The following is a 23,740-nucleotide window of genomic DNA, read 5'->3' on the forward strand; positions in this document are numbered from 1 at the left end:
TGGATAGGCCCTTAATAATTCAGGTTATCAACACTAATTCAAATGCAGATTAAGGAGTGGCCTCTCTATCCAACAACAAAACAGACAAAGGACCCCCCCTCAATGAACACCTTTACAGATCTGCAACTGTGATGTTGCATCTATGGAATGCTCTCAAAATTAAACGTTTTTTGAAAACTACATACAAAAGTTGTAAAGGATATTATGGGATTATACCTTTGACAAAATGTACACAAGTAATTGTGTTTACTTATTGTAAATGTGTAAACAAAGCTGATAGGAGATTGTGCAAGGGAGACAGCACACCTACTGCTAGGTCTAAGCACTTTAAATTTAGGTATTGCATCGCTTACACACCGTTATTCCAATAACAATCACTGACTCCTACTTAACGAAATCAAACACTAGATCTTTCATCTGTCTCAATTTCTATCATGCTTGTAGGGAACTGCTGAATCTGAGACTTTTGAGGGCTGTTTTGTATTGTGAACTCATTGAAAATTGACATCAATTCAGCTGTCAGGTAGAAAAGCAACCTGCCTCAAACCATGTTAAAATATTTGCATTTAACAGGCTGAATCATTGAAATCCCCATTATATTCAGTACCTGACTCATTATTTAAAATAGTTTCTAGCCACGATTAATGTTAGGGTGTAAAGGTGGTCGCCCTTTCAAACAAAGTACCCATTTCACAAATCAACAGATGGTAGGCAACCTTACATAAGAACTAGGAGCAGGAGTAGGCAATTTAGCTCCTCAAACTTGCTCCGCCATTTAATACGATCATGGCTGATCTCATCTTGGCCTCAACTCCACTTTCCTGCCCATTCTCCATAACCCTTCAACCCATTACTAATTAAAAATCTGTCTATCTCCTCCTTAAATTTATTCATTGTCTCAGCATCCACTACACTCTGGGGTAGTGAATTCCACAGACTCACGACCCTTTGAGAGAAGTAATTTCTCCTCATCTCTGTTTTAAATCTGCTACCCCTTATCCGAAAACTGTGACCTCTCGTTCTAGATTGCCCCACAAGAGGAAACATCCTCTCTATGTCTACTTTGTCAATCCCCTTAATCATCTTATATACCTCAATTAGATCTCCTCTCATTCTTCTGAACTCTAGAGAGTAAAGGCCTAAACTGTTCAATAGAAATTTGCCTTTCTATTCTTCCGACCAAAATAGATAACCTCACACTTATCCAAGTTAAACTCCATCTGCCAAATTTTGGCCCATTCACCTAACCTATCCATTTGTAAATTTCTTATTCCTTTATTGCAACTTACTATCCCACCTATTTTAGTGTCATCTGCAAATTTGGCTATAGTACCTTCTATCCCTGCAACCAAGTCATTAATATAGATTGTAAATAGTTGGGGCCCGAGGACCGAACCCTGTGTCACCCCACTAGTTACATCTTGCCAACCAGACAAAGACCCATTTATCCCGACTCTCTGTTTTCTGTTGGTTAGCCAATCCTCTATCCAAGCTAATAAACTGCCCCTAACCCCATGTGATCTTACCTTGTGTATTAACCTTTTGTGCTGCACCTTATCAGATATACTACATCTACAGGATCTCCATTATCCACTTTACTTGTTACATCTTCCAAGAACTCTAGCAAATTAGTCAAACATGACTTACCCTTCATAAAACCATGCTGACTCTGATGGATTGCGTTTTGACTTTCTAAATGTCCTGTTATTACTTCCTTAATAACAGATTCTAACAATTTCCCAACAACAGATGTTGAACTAACTGGTCTATAGTTTCCTACTTTCTGCCTCCCTCCCTTTTTGAATAAGGACGTTATATTAGCTTTTTTCCAATCCACTGGAACCTTTCCCATATCCAGGGAATTTTGAAATATTATAACCAATGGATCCACTATCCAAGCTGCCACTTCCTTTAAGAACCTAGGATGTAGGCCATCAGGTCCTGGGGACTTGTCTGCCTTCAATCCCAATAGTTTGCTCAGTACTTTTTCCCTAGTGATGATGACTGTTCTAAGTTCCTCCCTTACTATAACCTCTGCATTTCTCTTTGGCCTCCTTGTCTTGAGAGACAATGGGTAAGCGCCTGGAGGTGGTCAGTGGTGTGTGGAGCAGCACCTGGAGTGGTTAAAAAGGCCAATTCTATAGTGACAGGCTCTTCCACAGGTGCTGCAGAAAAATTTGTTTGTCGGGGCTGTTGCACAGTTGGTTCTCTCCTTGCGCCTCTGTCTTTTTTCCTGCCAACTGCTAAGTCTCTTCGACTCGCCACACTTTAGCCCCGTCTTTATGGCTGCCCGCCAGCTCTGGCGAACGCTGGCAACTGACTCCCACGACTTGTGATCAATGTCACAGGACTTCATGTCGCGTTTGCAGACGTCTTTAAAGCGGAGACATGGACGGCCGATGGGTCTGATACCAGTGGCGAGCTCGCTGTACAATGTGTCTTTGGGGATCCTGCCATCTTCCATGCGGCTCACATGGCCAAGCCATCTCAAGCACCGCTGACTCAGTAGTGTGTATAAGCTGGGGATGTTGGCCGCCTCGAGGACTTCTGTGTTGGAGATACGGTCCTGCCACCTGATGCCAAGTATTCTCCAGAGGCAGCGAAGATGGAATGAATTGAGAGGTCGCTCCTGGCTGACATACGTTGTCCAGGCCTCGCTGCCATAGAGCAAGGTACTGAGGACACAGGCTTGATACACTCGGACTTTTGTGTTCCGTGTCAGTGCGCCATTTTCCCACACTCTCTTGGCCAGTCTGGACATAGCAGTAGAAGCCTTTCCCATGCGCTTGTTGATTTCTGCATCGAGAGACAGGTTACTGGTGATAGTTGAGCCTAGGTAGGTGAACTCTTGAACCACTTCCAGAGCGTGGTCGCCAATATTGATGGATGGAGCATTTCTGACGTCCTGCCCCATGATGTTCGTTTTCTTGAGGCTGATGGTTAGGCCAAATTCATTGCAGGCAGCCGCAAACCTGTCGATGAGACTCTGCAGGCATTCTTCAGTGTGAGATGTTAAAGCAGCATCGTCAGCAAAGAGGAGTTCCCTGATGAGGACTTTCCGTACTTTGGACTTCGCTCTTAGACGAGCAAGGTTGAACAACCTGCACCCTGATCTTGTGTGGAGGAAAATTCCTTCTTCAGAGGACTTGAACGCATGTGAAAGCAGCAGGGAGAAGAAAATCCCAAAAAGTGTGGGTGCGAGAACACAGCCCTGTTTCACGCCACTCACGATAGGAAAGGGGTCTGATGAGGAGCCACCATGTTGAATTGTGCCTTTCATATTGTCATGGAATGAGATGATGATACTTAGTAGCTTCGGTGGACATCCAATCTTTTCTAGTAGTCTGAAGAGACCACGTCTGCTGACGAGGTCAAAGGCTTTGGTGAGATCAATGAAAGCAATGTAGAGGGGCATCTGTTGTTCGTGGCATTTCTCCTGTATCTGACGAAGGGAGAACAGCATGTCGACGGTCGACCTCTCTGCACAAAAGCCACACTGTGCCTCAGGGTAGACGCGCTCGGCCAGCTTCTGGAGCCTGTTTAGAGCGACTCGAGCAAAGACTTTCCCCACTATGCTGAGCAGGGAGATTCCACGGTCGTTGTTGCAGTCACCGCGGTCACCTTTGTTTTTATAGAGGGTGATGATATTGGCATCGCGCATGTCCTGAGGTACTGCTCCCTTGTCCCAGCACAGGCATAGCAGTTCATGTAGTGCTGAGAGTATAGCAGGCTTGGCACTCTTGATTATTTCAGGGGTAATGCTGTCCTTCCCAGGGGCTTTTCCGCTGGCTAGAGAATCAATGGCATCACTGAGTTCCAATTTTGTTGGCTGTATGTCCAGCTCATCCATGACTGGTAGAGGCTGGGCTGCGTTGAGGGCAGTCTCAGTGACAACATTCTCCCTGGAGTACAGTTCTAGGTAGTGCTCAACCCAGCGGTCCATTTGTTTGCGTTGGTCAGTGATTATGTCCCCTGATTTAGATTTTACCTGTTACTATTGGGATGGTACTCGTGTCCTCCACCGTGAAAACTGAGGCAAAATACTGATTTAGTGTCTCCGCCATTTCTGTGTTCCCCTCTTAACTTCCCAGTCTCATCCTCCAAGGGACCGACATTCACTTTAGCTACTCTCTTCCCTTTTATATACTTATAGAAGCTTTTGCTATCCGTTTTTATATTTTGCGCTAGTTTTCTTTCATAATTTACCTTTGCTCTTTTTATTACTTTTTTAGTAACCATTTGTTGATGTTTAAAAGTTTCCCAATCTTCCAGCCTGCCACTGACCTTTGCAATATGGTATGCCTTAGTTTTTGTCTATGTTATTCTTAACTTCCTTGCTTACCCACGAATGTTTTCTCCCCCTCTTAGAATCTTTCTTCCTCTCTGAAATATATTTTAGTTGGGAGGAATTGAATATCTCCTTAAACATCTGCCACAGCTCATCAACTGTCCTACCTTTTAGTCTTCCTGCCCAGTCCACTAGGGCCAAATCTGTCCTCATGCCTATGTAATTACCTTTGTTTAACTCCAGAACGCTAGTGTGGGACTCCAGTTTCTGGCCCTCAAACTGAATTTGAAATTCTAGCATGCTATGATCACTCTTCCCTAGAGGATCCTTAACTATGAGATCATTAATTAATTCCACCTCATTACACAATACCAAATCTATAATAGCCTGCTCCCTGTTGGTTCCACAACATATTGCTCCAAAAATCAATCTCTAATACATTCAATGAACTCTCCCTCGAGGCTACCCATGCCAATTTGATTAATCCAGTCTATATGCATATTAAAATCACCCATGATATTGCCGTACCTTTCTTACAAGCCCCCAGTATTTCCTGGTTTATACTGTGCCCCACTGCGGAACTACTGTTTGGGGACCTATAGCTTCCTCCCATCAGGGACTTCTTTCCCTTGCCATTTCTTAGTTCTACCCAGACTGATTCTACGTCTTGATCTCGAGTGCCTATATCATTTCTCACTACAGCACTGATCTCTTCCTTTACTAATAAAGATACACCACCTCCTTTTCCTTCCTGCCTATCCTTCCGAAATACTGAGTACCCTTGGATATTCAATTCCCAAACCTGGTTTCCCTGCAACCACATCTCAGTAATCGCCACTAAATCATACCCATTCGTCTCTATTTGCGCTGTTAACTCATTTACTTTATTCCGAATGCTTCGTGCATTCAGATACAAAGCCTCTAAGTTTGTTCTATTATCAAATTTCCCTACTCTTGTACGATTCCTTGGTGCAATCTGATGTTCACACGCTTTGTTCCTTCCTTTTATTTTCTGGTAACAATCAGCTTCATCACTAACCTGCACTCCTGCCTTCTCCTTTATATTTCATTTATTTATTTATTTCATTTAGAGATACAGCACTGAAACAGGCCCTTCGGCCCACCGAGTCTGGGCCGACCAACAACCACCCATTTATACTAACCCTACAGTAATCCCATATTCCCTACCACCTACCTGCACGAGGGGCAATTTACAACGGCCAATTTAGTTTTAGAGATACAGCACTAAAACAGGCCCTTCGGCCCACCGAGTCTGTGCCGACCACCAACCACCCATTTATACTAATCCTACACTAATTCCATATTCCTACCTCATCCCCACCTGTCCCTATATTTCCCTACCACCTACCTATACTAGGGGCAATTGCTAATGGCCAATTTACCTATCACCTGCAAGTCTTTGGCTGTGGGAGGAAACCCACGCGGTCACAGGGAGAACTTGCAAACTCCACACAGGCAGTACCCAGAATCGAACCCGGGTCCCTGGAGCTGTGAGGCTGCGGTGCGAACCACTGCGCCACTGTGCCGCTTTGACTTCCTAATTTTCCATGCAACTGAACCCTTCCCCCCACTATTTAGTTTAATCCCAGTTTAGTTCATCCAAGCCAGTATCAATGTTACTCGTTCTAGAAACTAGAAGGTGTATGAAAGCTGCTTCAGATGACTCAGGCAATTTTCTCTCTTCCTGTGGGGAAGAGCGTGGTATCTGTCCAGCATATCCACTCAATGCATGATTTGGTGCAAAAACAAAATAGAGGTAAAATAATAACAAGTGATTCTCACTTGTGTACCACATTGTCTCTAAAAATGTGTTCCTGTGCCATACATGGTGCAAGTTACCTGTGTGAGTTCTCAGATGTTTCTTGAGCTGAGCAGCATCCATGAATTTATGATGACAGTGCACACATTCTGGCATAGACTGACCTAGTAAAACATATCAAGGGAAAATATTTATGATAAACATCGATACATTTTGTGAAACTACAGCTGTGCTGTAAGGTCCAGCTGAAAATAATTGATTATCTTTAATAGTTTATCACATATAGTATATAAAAAAGGTAGGATAGAAGTAACTATAGACTTTGCCACCTTATTAATGCCAATGAAATTATATCAAATAATTTCCTGGGAGTATATGTGCACAAATCATTGAAGGTGACACAGCAGGTTGAGAAAGCAGTTAATAAGGCAAAGGGGATCTTGAACCTTATAAACAGAGGCATAGAATACAAAAGCAAGGAAGTTATGGTAAACCTTTCTAAAACACTGGTTCGGCCTCAAGTGCAGTATCGTGTCCAACTGAGCGCACCACACTTTAGGAAGCATTTGAAGGCACTGGAGAGGGTGCAGAAAAGATTTATGAGAATGGTTCCACAGATGATGGACTTCAGTTATGTGGACAGATTGGAGAAGCTGGAGTTGTTCTGCTTAGAGAAGGTTGAAAGGAGATTTGATAGAGGTGTCCAAACTCATGAGAAGTTTAGACAGAGTAAACAGGCAGAAACTACTGCCATTGGCGGAAGGGTTGAGAACCAGAGGACATCGGTATTTAAGGTGAATGGCAAAAGAACCAAAGGTGACATGAGGAAAAAACTTTTTTTTTTTTAAAGTGAGTGGTTAGGATCTGGAACGCACTGCCTGGGAACATGGAGGCGGCAGATTCAATCGTGGCTTTCAAAAGGGAACTGGACAAGCACCTGAAGAGATAACATTTGCAGGGCTACGGGGAAAAGACAGGGGAGTGGGACTAGCTGAGTTGCTTTTGCAGAGATGGCACAGATATGATGGGCTGAATGGCCTCTTTCTGTGCTGTAACCATTCCATGAATCTATGAAATAACTTTCTTTACTTCAATGAAGGTATTAACCCAAATGATTAAATGTATTGAGAATTCAGACAGTGATTCACCGATGCTAATTTTTACCCTGTAGAGAGCATCTCATCAAGGGTTGTGCAATGCATAAAACAAGACTGTCTTACAGACATTGTAAATCTAGCACTGGGGTATTATGGAAATTACACAAATGAGCATTTTTCATGGCTCTAAAATGGCCATTTCTTACAGGCATTATGGCACAGCTGTAGAGATTTCTGTAATAACCTCTGTTTCTGACAAAACCTGGGGTTAACCCGGGTCTGTAACCAGCATGCACAGATTTCAGAAAGTCAGGAGCAGAAGAGAAGAATTTTTCTTGATGACATTACTTGATCTTATGATTATGAGGATGGTGAAGAAAAGGAAAACAAACTTCTAAAATAAGCAAAACACCCAACATAAGAATACTGCATTATAGGATAATAAGTGAACTTAAAGGAAGTTAATGTATGAACCTACAAGGTTTATAGCATGCCTCCTTTATGTTGTCATCTCTGAAGAGTAACAAGGGATCAAATTTAATTGATCAAATACATAAAGAATCCTCATCTTTGTTTTCAAATCCTCCATGGCCTCACTACTCCATTCCCTATCTTTATAACATCCTCTAGACCTACAACCCCCTGAGATCTCTGCACTCCTCCAATTCTGGCCTCTTGCACATATTTGATTTTCAGCGCTCCACCATTGGCAACTGTGCCTTCAGCTGCCTGGACCCTAAATTCTGAATTTCCTCCCTAAGCCTTTCCACTTCTCTATGTTTTGTTCCTCCTTTAAGACGTTCCTTAAAACCTACCTCTCTGTCCAAGCTTTTGGTCATCTGCCCTAATAGCTCTGTGTGTCACCCTCTTCTGTCAAATTTTGTTTGATAAAATTCCTTGAAGCTCCTTGGGAAATTTTAAAAAGAAACACTTTAATTTATATAGCGCCTTCCATGACAGCAGCACATCCCACAGTGCTTTACAATCAATGAAGTAGAGTCATAGAGTTTTACAGCACAGAAACAGGCCCTTCGGCCCAACGCACCTGCGCCGACCAATTAGCACCCGTCCTAACTAACCCCATTTTCCAGCACTTGGCCCGCAGCCTTATCGGTTATGGCATTTCAAGTGCTCATCTAAATATTTCTTGAATGTCGTGAGTGTTCCTGCCTCTACCACCCCTTCAGGCAGTGTGTTCCAGATTCCAACCAACCTCTGGGTGAAAAAATTCCTCAACTTCCCTCTAAACCTCCTGCCCCTTACATCTACGCCCGCTAGTTATTAACCTCTCCGCTAAGGGAAAAAGTTTCTTCCTATCTATCCTATCAATGCCCCTCATAATTTTGCATACCTCAATCAGGTCCCCCCTCAGCCTTCTCTGCTCCAAGGAAAACAACCCCAGTCTATTGAGTCGGTCTTCATAGCTGAAATGCTCCAGCCCAGGCAACATCCTGGTGAATCTCCTCCACACCCTCTCCATAGCAATCACATCCTTCCTATAGTGTGGTGCCCAGAACTGTACACAGTACTCCAACTGTGGCCTAACCAGCGTTCTATACAGCTCCATCATAACCCCCCTGCTCTTATATTCTATGCCTCGGCTAATAAAGGCAAGTATCCCGTATGCCTTTCTAACTACCTTATCTACCTGTGCTGCTGCCTTCAGTGATCTATGGACAAGCACCCCAAGGTCCCTCTGACCCTCTGTACTCCCTAGGGTCCTACCATCCATTGTATATTCCATTGACTTGTTAGACCTCCCCAAGTGCATCACCTCACACTTCTCAGGATTAAACTCCATTTGCCACTGCCCCACCCATCTGTATCATCCTGTAGTCTAAGGCTTTCCTCCTCACTATTTACGACACCACCAATTTTCGTGTCACCTGCGAACTTACTGATCATACCTCCTATATTCACGTCTAAATCATTAATGTACGCTACAAACAGCAAGGGTCCCAGCACCGATCCCTGTGGTACACCACTGGTCACAGGCTTCCACTCGCAGAAACAACCCTCGACCATCACCCTCTGCCTCCTGCCACTGAGCCAATTTTGAATCCAATTTGCCAAATTGTCCTGGATCCCATGGGCTTTTACTTTCTTAAGGTCCCGCATGGGAGATTGGTTATCAAAAGCCTTACTGAAGTCCGTGTAGACTACATCAACTGCTTTACCCTCATCTACACATCTAGTCACCTCCTCGATAAATTCAATCAAATTTGTTAGACACGATCTCCCCTGACAAAGCCATGCTGACTATCCCTGATTAATCCCTGCCTCTCCATGTGGAGATTAATCCTGGCTCTCAGAATTTTTTCCAATAATTTCCCTACCACTGATGTTAGACTCACCGGCCTGTAATTACCTGGTTTATCCCTGCTACCCTTCTTAAATAATGGTACCACATTCGCTGTCCTCCAATCCTCTGGTATCTCTCCTGTGGCCAGAGAGGATCTGAAAATTTGTGACAGAGCCCCCGCTATCTCCTCCCTTGCCTCACATAGCAGCCTGGGATACATCTCATCTGGGCCTGGGGATTTATCCACCTTCAAGCCCGCTAAAACAGCTAATACTTTCTCCTTTTCAATGTTAATTTGATCAAGTATATCACAATCCCCCTCCCTGATCACTACACCTACATCGTTCCTCTCCATAGTGAACACAGATGAAAAGTAATCGTTCAAAACCTCCCCTATGTCCTCCGGCTCCACACACAGATTGCCTCTATGATCCCTAATGGGCCCCACTTTTTCCCTGATTATCCTCTTGCCCCTAACATACTTATAAAACGCTTTGGGATTTTCCTTTATCTTGTCTGCCAGTGATTTTTCATGCCCCCTCTTTGCTCTCCTAATTACTTTTTAAGTACTCCCCCACACTTTCTATATTCCTCTAGGGCCTCCACTGTTTTCAGCACTCTGAGTCTGCTATACGTCACCTTTTTTTTCCTGATCCAATCCTCTCTATTCCTTGACATCCAGGGTTCCCTTGACCTGTTGGTCCTACTCTTCACCTTTACAGGAACATGCTGCACCTGAACCCTCACAATTTCCCTTCTAAATGACTCCCACTGGTCTGATGCAGACTTTCTTGTCAGAAGCTGCTCCCAGTTCACTTTGGCCAGATCCTGTTTTATCATATTGAAATCTGCCTTCCCCCAATTCAGTACTCTTATTTCCAGTCCCTCTATGTCCTTTTCCATAACAATCTTAAATCTTACAGAGTTATGGTCACTATCCCCAAAATGCTCCCCCACTGCCACTTCTACCACTTGTCCGGCTTCATTCCCTAGGATTAAGTCCAGTACCGCCCCTCCTCTTGTAGGACTCTCTATGTGCTGGCTCAAAAAGCTCTCCTGAATACATTTGAAGAATTCCGCCCCTTTAAGCTTTTTGCATTAATACTATCCCCTCTAATATAGGGGAAGTTGAAATCCCCTACTATTATTACCCTATTATTTTTGCACCCCTCTGAGATTTGCCTACCTATCTGCTCCTCTATCTCTCCCTGACTGTTTGGAGGCCTGTAGTACACTCCCAGCCAAGTGATTGCCCCCTTTTTGTTTTTAAGTTCTATCCATATGACCTCATTAGAGGAACCTTCTAGGATATCATCCCTCCTACTGCAGTAATTGTCTCTTTAATCAACAGTGCAATGCCACCTCCTCTTTTATCCCCTCCCCTATCATGTCTGAAGATTCCATACCCTGGAATATTAAGCTGCCAGTCCTGCCCTTCCCTCAACCATGTCTCAGTAATAGCAATATCATATTCCCATGTGTTAATCAACACCCTCAATTCATCTGCCTTACTAATAAGACTCCTTGCATTAAAATAGATGCAATCTAGTCTTGCATTATTTGCCTGAGCCTTAACAGGTCTATATTTATTCTGTCCTCCGGACTGACTTAGCTTCACATTAATATTTGATTGTACAGCACCCCCTACTGTGCATCCACTCTGTATCCCATCCCCCTGCCAAATTAGTTTAAACCCTCCCCCTCCCCCCCAACAACAGCATGAGCAAACCTCCCAGCAAGGATGCCGGTCCTGTTTTGGTTCAGGTGCAACCCGTCCATCTTATACAAACAAAGAACAAAGAACAGTACAGCACAGGAACAGGCCATTCGGCCCTCTAAGCCTGCGCCGATCTTGATGCCTGCCTAAACTAAAACCTTCTGTACTTCCGGGGTCCGTATCCCTCTATTCCCATCCTATTCCCACCTTCGCCAGAAACAGGTCCAGTGATCCAAGAATCTAAAGCCCTCCCTCCTGCACCATCTCCCCAACCATGCATTAATCTACTCTAACCTCCTATTCATATACTCACTAGCCTGTGGCACCGGAAGAAACACAGAGATTACAATCTTTGAGGTCCTACTTTTTAAATCTGCTGCCTAGCTCCCTAAATTCTTTTTGCAGGACTTCATCCCTCTTTCTACCTATGTCATTGGTACCAATGTGGACCATGACCTCCGGTTGTGCACCCTCACCCACCAGAATACTTTATAGCTGCTCAGTGATATCCAAGACCCTTGCACCAGGGAGGCAACATACCATCCTGGAATCACGGCTGCGACCACAGAAACACCTATCTGTTCCTCTAACCATAGAATCCCCTACCACTATTGCCCTCTTTTTACAACCCAGCACAGCCGAGTCAGCCATGTCATTCCGGTCATGATTTTCGGTGCATTTTCCAGAGGAACCCTCTCTCCTATCGTTAGTCAGAACTGAATACCAGTTAGAAAGTGGGATGTCCTCTGGGGACTCCTGCACTACCTGCCCTGACTTCTTTGTCCGTCCAGCAGCCACCCAGTCACCCCCCAACTGTGCTTGCTTAGGCACCGGTTTAACTACCTCCTGAAACGTGTCATCCATGTAGTCTTCCACCTTGCGGATGCGCCACAGGGACTCCAGCCGCCGCTTTCTTTCTTTCTTTTTTAAGGGTAGTCTTTGTTGTAGTGTAGGAAACATGGCAGCCAATTTGCTCACAGCAAGCTCTCACAAACAGCAACGTGATAATGAACAGATAGGCTTTTTTTTTTTAAGGGATGTTGATTGAGGGATAAATATTGGCCAGGGCACCTGGGATAACACTGCTCTTCTGCAAAATACTGCCATGAGAACATTTACGTTCACCCGAGAGAGCAGGCGGGGCTTCAATTAATGTTTCGTCTAAAAGATGGCACCTCCAGCAATGCAGCACTTCCTCAGTACTGCACGGGAGTGTCTCCCTAGATTTCTGTTTTCAACTCTCTGGAGTGGAACGAATATATGACCTTCTGATTCAGAGGCGAGAGTGCTACCAACTGGGCCACAGCAGACACCGTACAACTAAATACAAGTTGCTGTTAAGAAAATACTTGGGATGCTCACAAAGCAGTTATCCAATTCAGAGGCTTTCAAAATCACAAGAGCAACATTTCGGCCATTTATAATGACCTTTTGATAACAACTGCACCCAGTGCAGTCTTCTTTTGGAATTCGAAGAAGTCGGGTCACATGTTGGATTTCCGAGACTGATAATTAGAACAAATATACATTATACCTGTATGGACTCTGTAATGGCTCTTCAGTTGTCTCTTCTGAGTAAAAAGCTTTCCACACTGGTCACAATTAAAAGCTTTCTTCCCTTAAAATGAAAATTTCATTTTTAGTGAAGGTTTTCTGAAGAGATGTCCATATAACACACATGGGCCCATTCACCAAATGCATTGTTGCAGGAATAGTACTGCGTAATAAAATATATAGCATAATTACATATTGATGTTTAATAGATTAGCAGGTGCTGAATATTTAGTCAGTGGCAACACAAATGGAGAGCACTGTTTTCATTAATAATTTCAAATTGCAAAGGCCTTTGTCAGGAAACATGCCTGACTTCATATTACCGCAAATCACTTTTTGAACAATGCAAAACACTTGTCAGCTGAGTGAATGCAAGAATCTTGTCAAACATATCTTGTTCTCAACAAAGGTTTTATTCAAACAAACACAGTAATTTACTCAATAAGCAGATTATTATCCCATTTCTTTTTTTCAAGTCTTCCAGAATCTATACCGTTCTCTTGTTGAGAAGGTGAACAGGCAAACTTCTCCTACCAATGGTGATCTATAACTCGTGCAATGACAACAGCCAGGGGTAGAGGTGACATGTGACAAGAGGCATGTGACTTCACTTGAAGCTTTCCTCACCCCAAAGCAGCATCCAACTTTCACATGGATTAGTTAGGGAACACACTGTTTAGGCTGATGAAAGGTCACAGATCTGAAATGTTAACTCTATTTTTTTCTCTCCACAAATACTGCCAGACTATTTCAGATTTCCTGTATCTGCAGTATTTTGCTTTTGTATCACTGTTTAATATTGTTCCTTACTCTACAATTTCCAAGCTTTTATCTAAGATCACTTACATAGGTAAATTACAACTCCCTATGCCTTGCAGAGTGTCTCAGCAAGCATTACTATTTAGGTGCATGTTTGTTAATGTTCCTAGAATTAACAAACAGAAAACACAGTCTATTAATTACTCTTAAACTACTAGAATTAGCCCATATCTTCCTTCAGTCTTTCATAAGTGAAAGTGAATCAAGTCAGATCTTGCTCTAGATTTAAACTATGGAGCTACTTTACTGAACAATGAATGAATTAAATTATAATATGACCACACAGTACAAATACCATCATCACTTTGACATGATAAACAAAATTTTAGAATTTCACAACTGCTACCACATTCAAAGATTACTAGTTCAGTTATGAATCTGAAAGCCAATCTCAAAAACTATATATTCAAAATGTGTATTTGGCTCTCTCAAGATTATCCTGGGTGAGTGGTGGAGTCGGGGGTGGAGAGAAACTCCCAACTTTGTAATGCATTTATCAATCTAGCTGACTCAGTACAAGTGGATTTTTAAATTCTAGGCATTGTATCTGAATTCAAGGAATAGCCGCCAGACCAAAACAAGATAGAACCGCTTCACTTTTGTCACACATGCAGTATACATGTGAACTCATTGAGCAATTAATCATACTACTTACATGTAGCAATTATCAAAGCTCAACATAAAATCATAAAACATCACAAAATCACATAATTAAGTGATTCCATGATCACTTAAATCACCTCTTTCAACATTCAGAATTTGAAGTATTGGAAGTCAGTATGTGAAGTTAAAGACATTTTTGATTATTTGAAAAAATGGAGCTACATGCACAATAGAAAAACCAAATTAGGGATATTATAAACACATCATTTTCAGCTGTTGCCCAAAGATCTATTACATCGGTTTCACTGACACAGAAATCCATTATTTTGGTCACAAGAAAAAAAATGATCTGAAATCAGGGCAAACTTAATGAAAAGGGAATTGAGAAAAACAGAAAAGTTTGGAGTGGAGTCTTGAAGCTTCACAACAATCACAAAAGAGCAAATGAGATATTCATCAAACAGATCACAAAACACTAACTCATTATGAGATATGGAACACAGTTTTGTAAGAAAATGCACACACAATCAAGATGAACAGTAACCTACAAGAAGATAACTGTTGTGTTGATTTATTAGAGAAGCACGCTGCTCAAGCTGATAGCTTCCTGCTTTGTCTGGCTCAGTATTATAATACAATTATATATTTATAATACAATTTATCTACTGAGCCAAAGAAGCATGATTGGAATCTATTGCCAAATAAAAATATTCTCTAATCTCTCCTGTCATTGAAACATGAGTATAGGATAATTGGATAGGCACACGAGGGAAATAAACTTGCAGGGCTAGAGCAGGGGAGTGGGACTGACTGGATTGCTCTAAAGATAGCCAGCATGGACTCGATGGAGCAAATGGCCTCCTTCAGTGTTGTGTTGATTCAATGACTATGAGTACACCACTAAAACTTGATTCTGTTACTCAAGAGGAATCACTGATACAAACCACTTCTCTGCAGTGCACAATATTGGTATGTTCCTTATATTTTGTCTGTGATGATCTTTTCATTATTCAAATTATGATATAAAAGAACAAGGTGCAGGACAGTTACCTGTGTGCAGACTCATATGCTCCAAGAGGGAGTGCTTGGTGGTCAAAGCCTTTCCACAAACTGTGCAGCGATAAGGACGTTCCCCAGTGTGCATTCGCTCGTGAACCTGAAGCGTGTGCTTCTGTGAAAATCCTTTACCACACTCAAAACACTTAAAAGGACGTTCACCTACCATGGAACAAAATATTTAAAAAAAACATTCAAGTGTCAAAATTTGCATTCAGCCCTTATGACAACAGAATTATGTGAAGTTTTTTTTCCTTCTTTTCCCTTGAAGGTGCTAACTTAGGTACCTAGGAACAGGGGTAGGCCATTAAGCCCCTCAAGCCTCTTCACCATTCAATTAGATTATGGCGGATCTGTATCTCAATTCTATTCAGGAGAGTGACTGCCCTTGATATCAAGGCAGCATTTGACCCAGTGCAGCATCAAGGAGCCCTAGCCAAATTGAGTCAGGGGGAAAACTCTCCATTGGCTGGTGTCATACCCAGCACAAAGGAAGATGGTTATAGCTGTTGGAAGCCAATCATCTCAGACCCAGGACATCACTGCAAGAGTTCCTCACAGTAGTGCCCTAGGCCCAACCATCTTCAGCTGCTTCAATGACCTTCCCTCCATCATAAGGTCGGAAGTGGGGATGTTCGCTGATGATTGGACAATGTTCAGTTCCATTCGCAACTCCTCAGATAATGAAGCAGTCCATGTCCATATGTAGCAAGACCTGGACAACATTCAGGCTTGGGCTGATAAGTGGCAAGTAACATTTTCACCACACAAGTGCCAGGCAATAGCCATCTCAAACAAGAGAGAACCATCTCCCCTTGACATTCAACAACATTACCATTGTGAAATCCACCACTATCAACAGCCGAGGGGCTACCATTGACCAGAAACTGATCTGGAGTAGCCAGATAAATACTGTGTCTACAAAAACAGGTCGAAGGCTGGGAATTCTACAGCGAGTAACACAGCTCCTGACCCCAAAGCCTGTCCACCATCTACAAGGCACAAGTCAGGACTGTGATAGAATACGGTCCACTTGCCTGGATGGGTGCAGCTCCAACAACACTCAGGAAGCTCAACACCATCCAGGAAAAATGGCCCGCTTGATCGGCACCCCATCCACCACCTTCAACATTCACTCCCTCCACTACTGACGCACAGTGGCAGCAGTGTGCACCATATACAAGATGCACTGCAGCAACTCATCACGCCTCCTTAGATAGCACCTTCCAAACCCGTGACCTCTTCCAACTAGGACAAGGGCAGCAGACGTGTGGGAACACCACCATCTGCAAGTTCTCTTCCAAGCCACACCCCATCACCGTTCCTTCTGGCGTACCTACACCAGATGGACTGCAGTGGTTCAAGAAGGCAGCTCACCACCACCACCATTCTCAAGGGCAATTAGGGATGGGCAATAAATGCTGGCATCGCCAGCTGCACCCACATCCCATGAAAATGAAAAATTTAAAAAATCCTTTATTCTGTATCTCTTAATATTCTAAACTAATTTTAAAATCTGTCAATCTCAATTTTGACATTTTTGACTGATCCCCAGCCTCAACAGCTTTTTGAGGGAAGGAGTTCCAGGTTTCCACTGCCCTTTGGGTGAACAAGTGCTTTCTGACATCACCACTCATTCCTAGCTCTAATTTTAAGGTTATGCCTCCTTCTTCTGGACTTTCCCACCAGAGAAAATAGTTTTTAATCAACTTCTTTAATCATGTTAAAGACCTCAATTAGATCACCCCGTAGTCTTCTACGGTTAAGGGAATGCAAGCCTAGTCTACACAACAACTTATATTCGGCTACAGTTCTGCAAGTGATGGTGTCTTTTCAAATGCCTGAACTTCATAATAGTCTTGCCAGCAAAGTTGAAGCCTATGGAATGAAAGGGACAGTGGCTGCATGGATATGAAGTTGGCTGACTGACAGGAAACAGAAGAGTGGCAGTGAACAGTTGTTTTTCAGATTGGAGTAAAGTTACAGGAGTTGCCCAGGGGTCAGTTTTAGGACCATTGCTTCTCTTGATATATTTTAATGACCTTGACTTGGGTAACAGGGCAGAATTTAATCTCTCCTGCCCTCTGCTCTATCAAGCACTTTCCCTTTTGTTCTCTTCCCCACCAAATACCCCTCCTTCACTTGCTTAAAACCTAGTCCTTTTCTAACCTTTGCCAGTTCTGATGAAAGGTCACAGACCTGAAACATTAACTCTGCTTCTCTCTCCACAGATGTTGCCAGACCTGCTGAGTATTTCCAGCACTTTCTGTTTTTATTTCAGATTTCCAACATCGACAGTATCTTGCTTTTATTTCAGAAGTTATGATGAACCTTGCTTCAACTGGAGAACTGTGTCCAATTGTGGGCACTGCACTTTTAGGAAGGATGTGAAGGCTTTCGAGAGGGTGCAGAAAATATTTATGAGCGAGGTTCCAGGGATGAGGGACTTCAGTTATGTGGATAGATTGGAGAAGCTGGGGCTGTTCTCCTTAAAGACAAAGTTGAGAGAAGATTTGATAGAGGTGTTCAAAATCATGAGGGGTCCAGACTGACTAGATAGGGAGAAACATTTCTCACTGGTAGAAGGGTTGAGAACGAGACAATACCAATTTAAGGTGACCGGCAAAAAAAACATTGGTGACATGAGGAAAAATTGTACGCAACGAGCGGTTAGGATCTGGAATCTGAGAGTTTGGTGGAGGTAGATTCAATTGCGGCTTTCAAAAGCAAATATGATAAGCGCCTGAAGAAAAAATGATTTGCAGGCCACCAGAACAGGGCGGGGGAGTGGGACTAGCTGAGAGCTGGAATGAACATGATGGGCTGAATGACCACCTTTTGTGCTGTAACCATTCTATGTGCAAGTCTCAGAGTGAGAGAGACTGTGTGCACTGTTCCACCATGGGGCTAATCCTAACTGACACCAATTTTCTGAGTTTTCCAGAAGATATTACTAGATAGTCACATCTGATGATGTCACCTTCCATACCAGTCCTTCCAACGTCTTCCATTTTCCTCAACCAAGGATTCCCCCCATCACGGTTGAAAGGGCCCTCAACCGTGTCTGTCCCATTTCCCGCACTTCTGCCCTCACCCGTCTTCTCCCTTCCAGAACCGTGACATGGTTTCCCGTGTCCTCACCTTCCACGTGACCAGCCTCTACATTCAATGGATCATTCTCCACCATTTCTGCCAGCTCCAGCGTGATGCCACCACCAAACACATCTTCCGCTCCCCTCCCTTTTCAAAGGGACCTCCATAACAGCCTGGTCCACTCTTCTGTCACCACCCCCCCACCCCACAACACTTGCATCACTTCACAGGGATCCTTCCTATGCAAGCACAAGAAATGTTACACCTGACCTTTCACCTCCTCCGTTCCCACCATCCAGGGTCCCAAACACTCCTTCCAGGTCAAACATTGATTTACTTGTACTTCTTTCAACTTATTTGTTTTCACTGTTCACGATGCAGTCCCCTCTATGTGGGAGATCAAATGTAGATTGAGTGATAGCTTTGCTGAACACCTCCATTCAGTCTGCAAGCTTGATCCTGAACATCTGGTTGCTTGCCATTTTAATTTTCTGCCCCACTCCCACTCTGACCTCTCTGCCTTCAACCTCCTACACTGAACTTCCATTAAGCTTCGTTGGAACAAAGAACTTTGATCTTTCATTTAGACACTTTATAACCTTATGAAATCAACACTCTAATTTCAGATCATAACCACTGCTCCTACCTTTTCAGCTCGCAACTGTTGGTAATGATTCTGCTATTCTCCATTTATAGTTCCTCTAGCCTCATCTTTTGTTTCTTTACATAATCCCATTACTAGTCTCTTTTGCCTCACACCATAATTCCTTATCATTTAATCTCTCCAGCAATTCGTTTTACCAGACCTTCCTTTTGTCCTTTCCTTTTCTACCCGCCCTTTCCCTGCCTTGGCATCACATATAGGCCATGCGTCCCGAAGACTGGCGGATCGTATCAAACAACATGTCCCTTCCGCTGTTCGCAACAGCCAAGGTACAGGCCGCACCCAATCAGCCCGTGCTTGGAAAACGTCAAAACGCAGTGTCCAACATTAGATGCGATTCCGCGATTGGACAACATTTGCTAAATAATCCTCAGTGTGCTAAGAATTACGCTGGTAACCAATTTAAGATTCAGTAGGGCTCGCAGTGTGGCACATTTGTGCTTACTGGAAGCTACATATATTAATACACAGGGCCCTGTTCTTTGCAGACAGAAAGAACATGTAACACATTCCCCCTGTTTCAGCTAAACAAAATAAGTGACAGCCATTTGCTGGTTCATTCCTCAGGGCAATGCCTTGACCAGAGTCAAGCCTGGTTTAAATTTCAAACAAAGTTTGGCAATTAACTGTCAGTCACTGTAAACTGGTGCATTCGCCATGACACTACCAATCAGAGTTCACTTGCCAACCAATCAGCACTCTCTTCTCATACAGTATAAAGTTGTTGTTTTCTCTTACATTGGTATTCTTTTGTATTGTCCTGATGAGTGCAAGATAAAAAGCTTCGACAACAATTTTCAGCAATACTCAAATTAGACAATAATTCAAATGTAACAACTGAAAAAAAATTTAGTGCCCAAAAGTAAAATCATATTATGAGATAAAATGCACCAAAGTGTATTTTTGAATTAGAAAAAAAGTACTTTGTATTATCAGGGCCATTCATTTAAAATCAAATTACATTTTTATATCTTTATATTCTGGAAAGTGTGTGTGTGTATGTTTGGCAGAATGAAATCCATGCTTCATTGAATCTTTTTTCATGAAAGCTGATCACGGTCTTGATTGTTACATGTTCATTTATCAATGTACTCAACTTTTCTAAAGCCCAAAATGCACAGCAAGGTGATAGGCAGTACGTGCTAGGTTGGCACTTAGCAGTATTGGGAAGAAGGGGTCATAGGATTTACGAGTGGGGGTGGGAGAGCTTAGATTTTACAGCATTGAAGGGGTCCTAGAATTCAGTAACAGGTTAAGGATAGACCCTGAGGTTTGGGAACACTGGTGATGGCGCAAGGTCCAGAAAACACTTTGGAAGGGAAATCTGGGTTTTGACAGATCTGGGAAATGGATTGTGAGGTTTTATCAGCCTAAATGAAGGGTTTTAAAGTCTAATGCTACTAAGACAGAGGGAAAAAGTTGGCAATTTTCCCAGAGACACTGCTTTCTTATTATTTATTGATGAACAAATTTGTGGTGTCAGACATAGTAAATAAATAGATGGCTATTTTAATAAGCATAAAGTATATATATAAGCAATCCCTCATATAAAAACAAGAAATGCTGGAAATACTCAGCAGGTCTGGCAGCATCTGTGGAGAGAGAAGCAGAGTTAACGTTTCAGGTCAGTGACCTTTCAGCAGAACTGATGTGTTCGAATGCTCTCCTAACCACAAAACGAAAAAAGTTATTCATTGCTCACCTGTGTGTGTCCTTCGATGTATAGCCAAGAAGTGGTGATTTTTAAACACTTTGTCACAGTCTTCACATCTAGCCTCCACATCTGGATACTTTCTCTTCCTCCCTCGCTTCCTCACATCCTCCTGTTCCTCCTCTACCGTGCCAAGCTTGTACCCCATTAACTTAATAGGCCTTTGAATTCTGCGGTTGCTATAGCGGCTGCGACTCACCAGTGCTGCTACTTTATGTTCATAACCTTCTTCTGTCTGAGAATCTGTGTCAGCACCAGTATCAAAATGGGATTCTGGTTCTGATGCCTTACAGCTTTGTCTCCCTTCACTGACAGCCTTACTGCTTGTTTTACAATTAGTTTCCTCTGCAGGTTGTTTAAATGTGCTTTGATGTTCTTGTGGGTCAGCTGGAGTCTCACTGTCAACTTCATTCCTTTCTGCTTGCACCTGCTCACATTTTCGAGGCCTTCCCCTCTTGCGTTTTGGCTTTGAGGGCTGATCATCATCAACATTGGGTTCCACAACTACTACTTTAATTCCATTGGAAGCCAATGATACCTTAACATGTAAATGGTTGTCCTGATAGTCTGAGTATGCTTTGATCAAATCATTCACTTTCAGAACCTCTGCTGTGGTCATGATGTGCTCAATAGACTTTTCAGTGACATTCAGACGACCAGTGTATATGAATTCCAGCACAGCACTGAATGTGTCTGCAGCCATTCCATTGAGCATATAGATAGCCTGGCCTTGCTGGTTCTCATCAGCAAACATCAGAGAGAAGTACTCACTGCTGGCAGCAAGCAGTGCTTTGTGTGCTTTGAAGTGAACATCTTCAGCAATTAGAGTGATGTCACACAAGAAATTTCTTCTTCTTTGTTCTGCAAAGTTTGTTAGAACAGTATCTTTATGAGTCTTAGATTGGATGATAAGAGACGAAGGAGGTGGGACACCAGGCAATGTCTCAGCCATCTTGCTGACACTCAGTCAAACGTACTTCCCTGGCATACCTGCTAAGGAAAAAAAAACAAACGTAAACAATAAGTATTGTCAGTAGGGTTAGTTAGTATTAGACACCGATTCAGACAGCAATTCAGATCTCAGGTCACATTTATGTTTTTCCTCATAACAATGTGGTATAGAAAAACCTTTTCACATGTCAACTAATTAGTGTTGTGTATTACTCTTAACTCATCATCTTAAATTGTTCTTTCCTCCTTAGCAGACCTGCAATCACAGGTATTTCTTCACAAATGTTAAACTTCACTTCTCTAAATAGAAGTCCAACACTAAGTACTTAGATTTTGCAGTCACAGATTTGTCCCATGTATAATGCAATCTTTTGTACTGCCTTAATGATTTGCTTGGATATATATGTGAGAACATAGCAAACAGCATGAAAACAATTCATCTATTTCATCAACTTTTTTTTTTTACACACAGTGAAACTAAGAGTAAAAAGTTTACAAAATACAGTTTCTCTATCTTGCCTATCTTCATACATAGACAGCCACATGCACACAAATACTCCTCACATTCATTTATTTTGTTAATTTATCAAAACTCCTTTCTCCCTGCCCTAAGTTAGAAACCCTATTAGGTAAGAACAACCTGCAAGCTTTAATAACCTGGATCAAATATCAAAAATATTTAAAAAGTGAATACCTTAGAGCTTCAATACTGAGGTTCAATCTACCTAATTCCCTGACAAAGCATGGCTTGCTGACTTACCCTGTCCCAGGATACCTTCTGACAATTAATCTCCATTTATTACATGATCACACTGGACTAGACCAAGTACTTGTTTCTCCACCTTAATTCTACCTCCTAGTCTCCCAATTACAGCATACTTGGGTGATACAACCAAAATCTGCAGCAGCAACATTTGCATCAGTCTGTTACAACAAAATTCAAGTATCAACACAGAACGTACTCTGAACATAGAAGTATAGAACATTACAGCGCAGTACAGGCCCTTCGGCCCTCGATGTTGCGCCGACCTGTGAAACCATCTGACCTACACTATTCCATTTTCATCCATATGTCTATCCAATGACCACTTAAATGCCCTTAAAGTTGGCGAGTCTACTACTGCTGCAGGCAGGGTGTTCCACGCCCCTACTACTCTCTGAGTAAAGAAACTACCTCTAACATCTGTCCTATATCTATCACCCCTCAACTTAAAGCTATGTCCCCTCGTGTTTGTCATCACCATCCGGGGAAATAGACTCTCACTATCCACCCTATCTAACCCTCTGCTTATCTTATATAACATATATAACATAACAGGCTTCCTGCTTCAAATCAAAATGCTACTAAACCTTTCACAATTGAAATGAGAAATTTGGCATATATACTTGTTAGAAACAATACTGTCTTTTAAAATCACTATTGGATTTTCTCTATCAGCTCAAACATCAGACTGTCAATTACAGAAACTTTGCTTATGTGTAAAATATTTGAAATTCTCAGCTGCATGAAAGACATAATTTGCATTTATATAGTGCCTCTCATAACCTCAGGTTGTCCCAAATTCCTTATCAGCCAATTAAGTACTTTTGAAGTGTAATCACTGTTGTAATGTACAAAAAGTAGCAATCTGCATGTAGTAAGGTCCCACATGATGACCAAGTATATGTTTATAACAGCAAAGAATCACCGTTGTATCACACTGCCTCCTGCCCTTTCAGATTTCGTATGGGAAAGTAAGATGGGAAGATAAAGATACAATTTTTTGAGGAATTGAGAATAATAATTCCATGTCCGTCTCCCTCTCTGTACTCTATCCCACGCCTGTCTCTCTCCACTTTAGCCCATGTCACTCTCTGCATTTTATCTGCCCTATCTCTCCCTCCCATCCCCTCTCTCAATATCCAATGGTCCCCACCCTCTCTCCTCTACCTTTCAATCCCCTCTCTCTCCTTCACCCTCTCAGTCCATGCCAGCTCTCCTTTCCCCTCTCAGTCAACAGTCCCCACCTTGCCCTCCCAGTACCCCACCTCAGTCCTATCCACCATCCCCTCCCTCAGTCTTAGCCCACCGACCCCACCAGTCCTACACCAACCTTCCCCCCCAA

The 23,740-nt window shown here is 42.7% G+C and overlaps 1 protein-coding gene across 4 annotated transcripts in view; it reads right to left on the reverse strand.

The window, feature by feature from the left end:
• The window catches only part of zbtb24 (zinc finger and BTB domain containing 24), a 41,677-nt gene that overhangs the window by 12,169 nt on the left and 5,768 nt on the right, over positions 1 to 23,740 (reverse strand). The window contains exons 1-5 of one of the 4 annotated variants that reach the window (XM_068027215.1): positions 23,324 to 23,580; positions 20,676 to 21,674; positions 15,211 to 15,378; positions 12,719 to 12,802; positions 6,149 to 6,232 (exon numbers count right to left, since the gene is read on the reverse strand). In XM_068027215.1, the coding sequence (XP_067883316.1) occupies positions 6,149 to 6,232; positions 12,719 to 12,802; positions 15,211 to 15,378; positions 20,676 to 21,636 (1,297 nt within the window). In that variant the 5' untranslated portion in view covers positions 21,637 to 21,674; positions 23,324 to 23,580. Of the gene's footprint in view, positions 1 to 6,148; positions 6,233 to 12,718; positions 12,803 to 15,210; positions 15,379 to 20,675; positions 21,678 to 23,323; positions 23,581 to 23,740 lie in introns of those variants that run through there. The other 3 variants (XM_068027212.1, XM_068027224.1, XM_068027229.1) reach the window with 3 other exon arrangements.

This window comes from Heterodontus francisci, chromosome 3 (assembly GCF_036365525.1).
Source record: "Heterodontus francisci isolate sHetFra1 chromosome 3, sHetFra1.hap1, whole genome shotgun sequence".
NCBI lineage: Eukaryota > Metazoa > Chordata > Chondrichthyes > Heterodontiformes > Heterodontidae > Heterodontus > Heterodontus francisci.